Source organism: Mycetomoellerius zeteki, unplaced genomic scaffold, assembly GCF_001594055.1.
Source record: "Mycetomoellerius zeteki isolate Tzet28-1 unplaced genomic scaffold, Tzet1.0 scaffold328, whole genome shotgun sequence".
In the NCBI taxonomy this organism is placed as follows: domain Eukaryota; kingdom Metazoa; phylum Arthropoda; class Insecta; order Hymenoptera; family Formicidae; genus Mycetomoellerius; species Mycetomoellerius zeteki.
The window spans coordinates 211,834-213,682 of NW_017257314.1; the positions used below are offsets into that span (position 1 = coordinate 211,834).

At 38.8% G+C, this 1,849-nt stretch overlaps 1 protein-coding gene across 3 annotated transcripts in view; it reads right to left on the reverse strand.

Moving 5' to 3' along the window:
• Positions 1–1,849, reverse strand: part of LOC108725194 (NF-kappa-B-repressing factor) — a 10,232-nt gene that overhangs the window by 4,464 nt on the left and 3,919 nt on the right. The window contains exon 1 of one of the 3 annotated variants that reach the window (XM_018452057.1): positions 918–1,087. In XM_018452057.1, the coding sequence (XP_018307559.1) occupies positions 918–1,087 (170 nt within the window). Of the gene's footprint in view, positions 1–917; positions 1,227–1,849 lie in introns of those variants that run through there. The other 2 variants (XM_018452056.1, XM_018452058.1) reach the window with 2 other exon arrangements.

Below are 1,849 nucleotides of genomic sequence, written 5' to 3' on the forward strand. Positions count from 1 at the left end.
TCCGCGCGACGACCCGAGGTCGTTTTGTGTGGAAGCGGCGTTACGTCGCTCTTGGGGCACCAATCGGTGTGCTCGGTTGAAAAGAAAATATCTAGTTAAGATTCTGGTGAATTTATTGTTGAGCGGACGTAACACTGTTATAAACGTGTGTGTTGTTCAATGGCGTTTTTATTAGTAGTACACATAGAAAAGAAAGCTTACTAAAGCAAAAGGAAGAGCGCGCACGCCATCTGTCAGGTAAAAGAAACAATACTTAGATATCGAGCGTGGTACATAAGAAATGTGATATACATAAAGTGAGACTAACGTCATACAATCAACAAAGTTTAAGAATCGCCCATTTTTATACTTTTTCAAATTAACAACTATTTAATTAATTATTTAATGTTTCTTTTATATTTTTCCATAACGCGCCTATGCATTGTGCAGTTCGTATATTAGGCAGGAAATAAGTTTAACCACAAAGATCAACCTCATGAGGTAATTTTCAGCAATATACATAGGCGACATCGTATAACACAGTGATTCTGTGCTTTCCAACTGTGTTACAAGTCGATACAAATGTATACAGTTAAAATGCTACATTCGATTGCGTCGCCGTTTTATATTATTTTATGAACAAATTTTTACATTTCATTACCATTTATTTTTCTAAAAGTAATACTCCGAGGGATTTTAAAAGTGTATTCAGATATAGTTAAGGAATTTTAAGAATGTATTCAGATATATTCAGATATAGATATATGAGACCTTTTCTTTTTATTTTAATTTGGTGGTGAAATAAAAAAGCTAAGCAACACACATTTCATCTACAAATTGACACTGTAATACTATGTCACTATTCTGTCATCCGCTGACATTAGGGAAAATATCCTAATGTGTAAAGGCAAGAATAACACGGATCTGTCAGATATTACCTGCATCCTAATAGTTCGACATTGACGAACACTTGGGCCAAACAAACGAGCATATCTTCGGGAAATTTGTGTTTGTGGGTCATCAGGAATTTACGCCGTAACTCCCAGTGCTCGTCAGACTCGTATTCCACTTTATGCTGCTCCACGTCCCAATCATCGTACATGCTCATTTTTGTCTTACAATCAGATCCTCACCTATAGATATCAATAAGTGTCTTTGGTAAACAAACACGATTTTAGAGATAATCCAGTCCAGAGACAGTAATTAATCTCTATCCTACTTTCCTTCGTAGGTTAAAACACATTTGTTATTTGTTTATCCAAAAATACAGAATATTCTTTTAGATCGGAAACGCACGAGAAACTTCGTATCCACCACACACGTGGCGACGCCTAGAACAAACGCGATTCGCGCGATAAGCAATGGGTGCATTCAGTACTACACGGCTACGTTTACACCGTGCGCTTAGTCCGCGACCTATACGATAGGTGTCTTTAATATACAGGATAAAAAAAGGACGTCTATTGTGGGTGTATTCCGAACCGGATTAGCTTAGCTTATTTTTTTCCTTATGCGGGGTCTATAATAGAAATCGTAGCGGTCGTAGAGTCCTTAAGTCGTAGAAAATTAACCAATCACAGTCGAATATGAAAAGAATAATCGACTATGATTGGTCAATTTTCTGACTTAGGGTGAAGTCCCATCAGGCATGTTTGCCGCGTATCGCGTAAGCGCATAACCAATCAATAATCAGTAAAACGCGAAACTATAACAGCAGATCGCTTCTGATTGGTTACACGGTTATGCGATACGCGATAAATACACCTCATGGGACTCCACCCTTAGGGTGCAGTCCCACGGAGCGTATCGCGCGTATCGCGGATCGCGCGTATCGCGGATCGCGCGTATCGAAAATCTGACCAATCGTGGA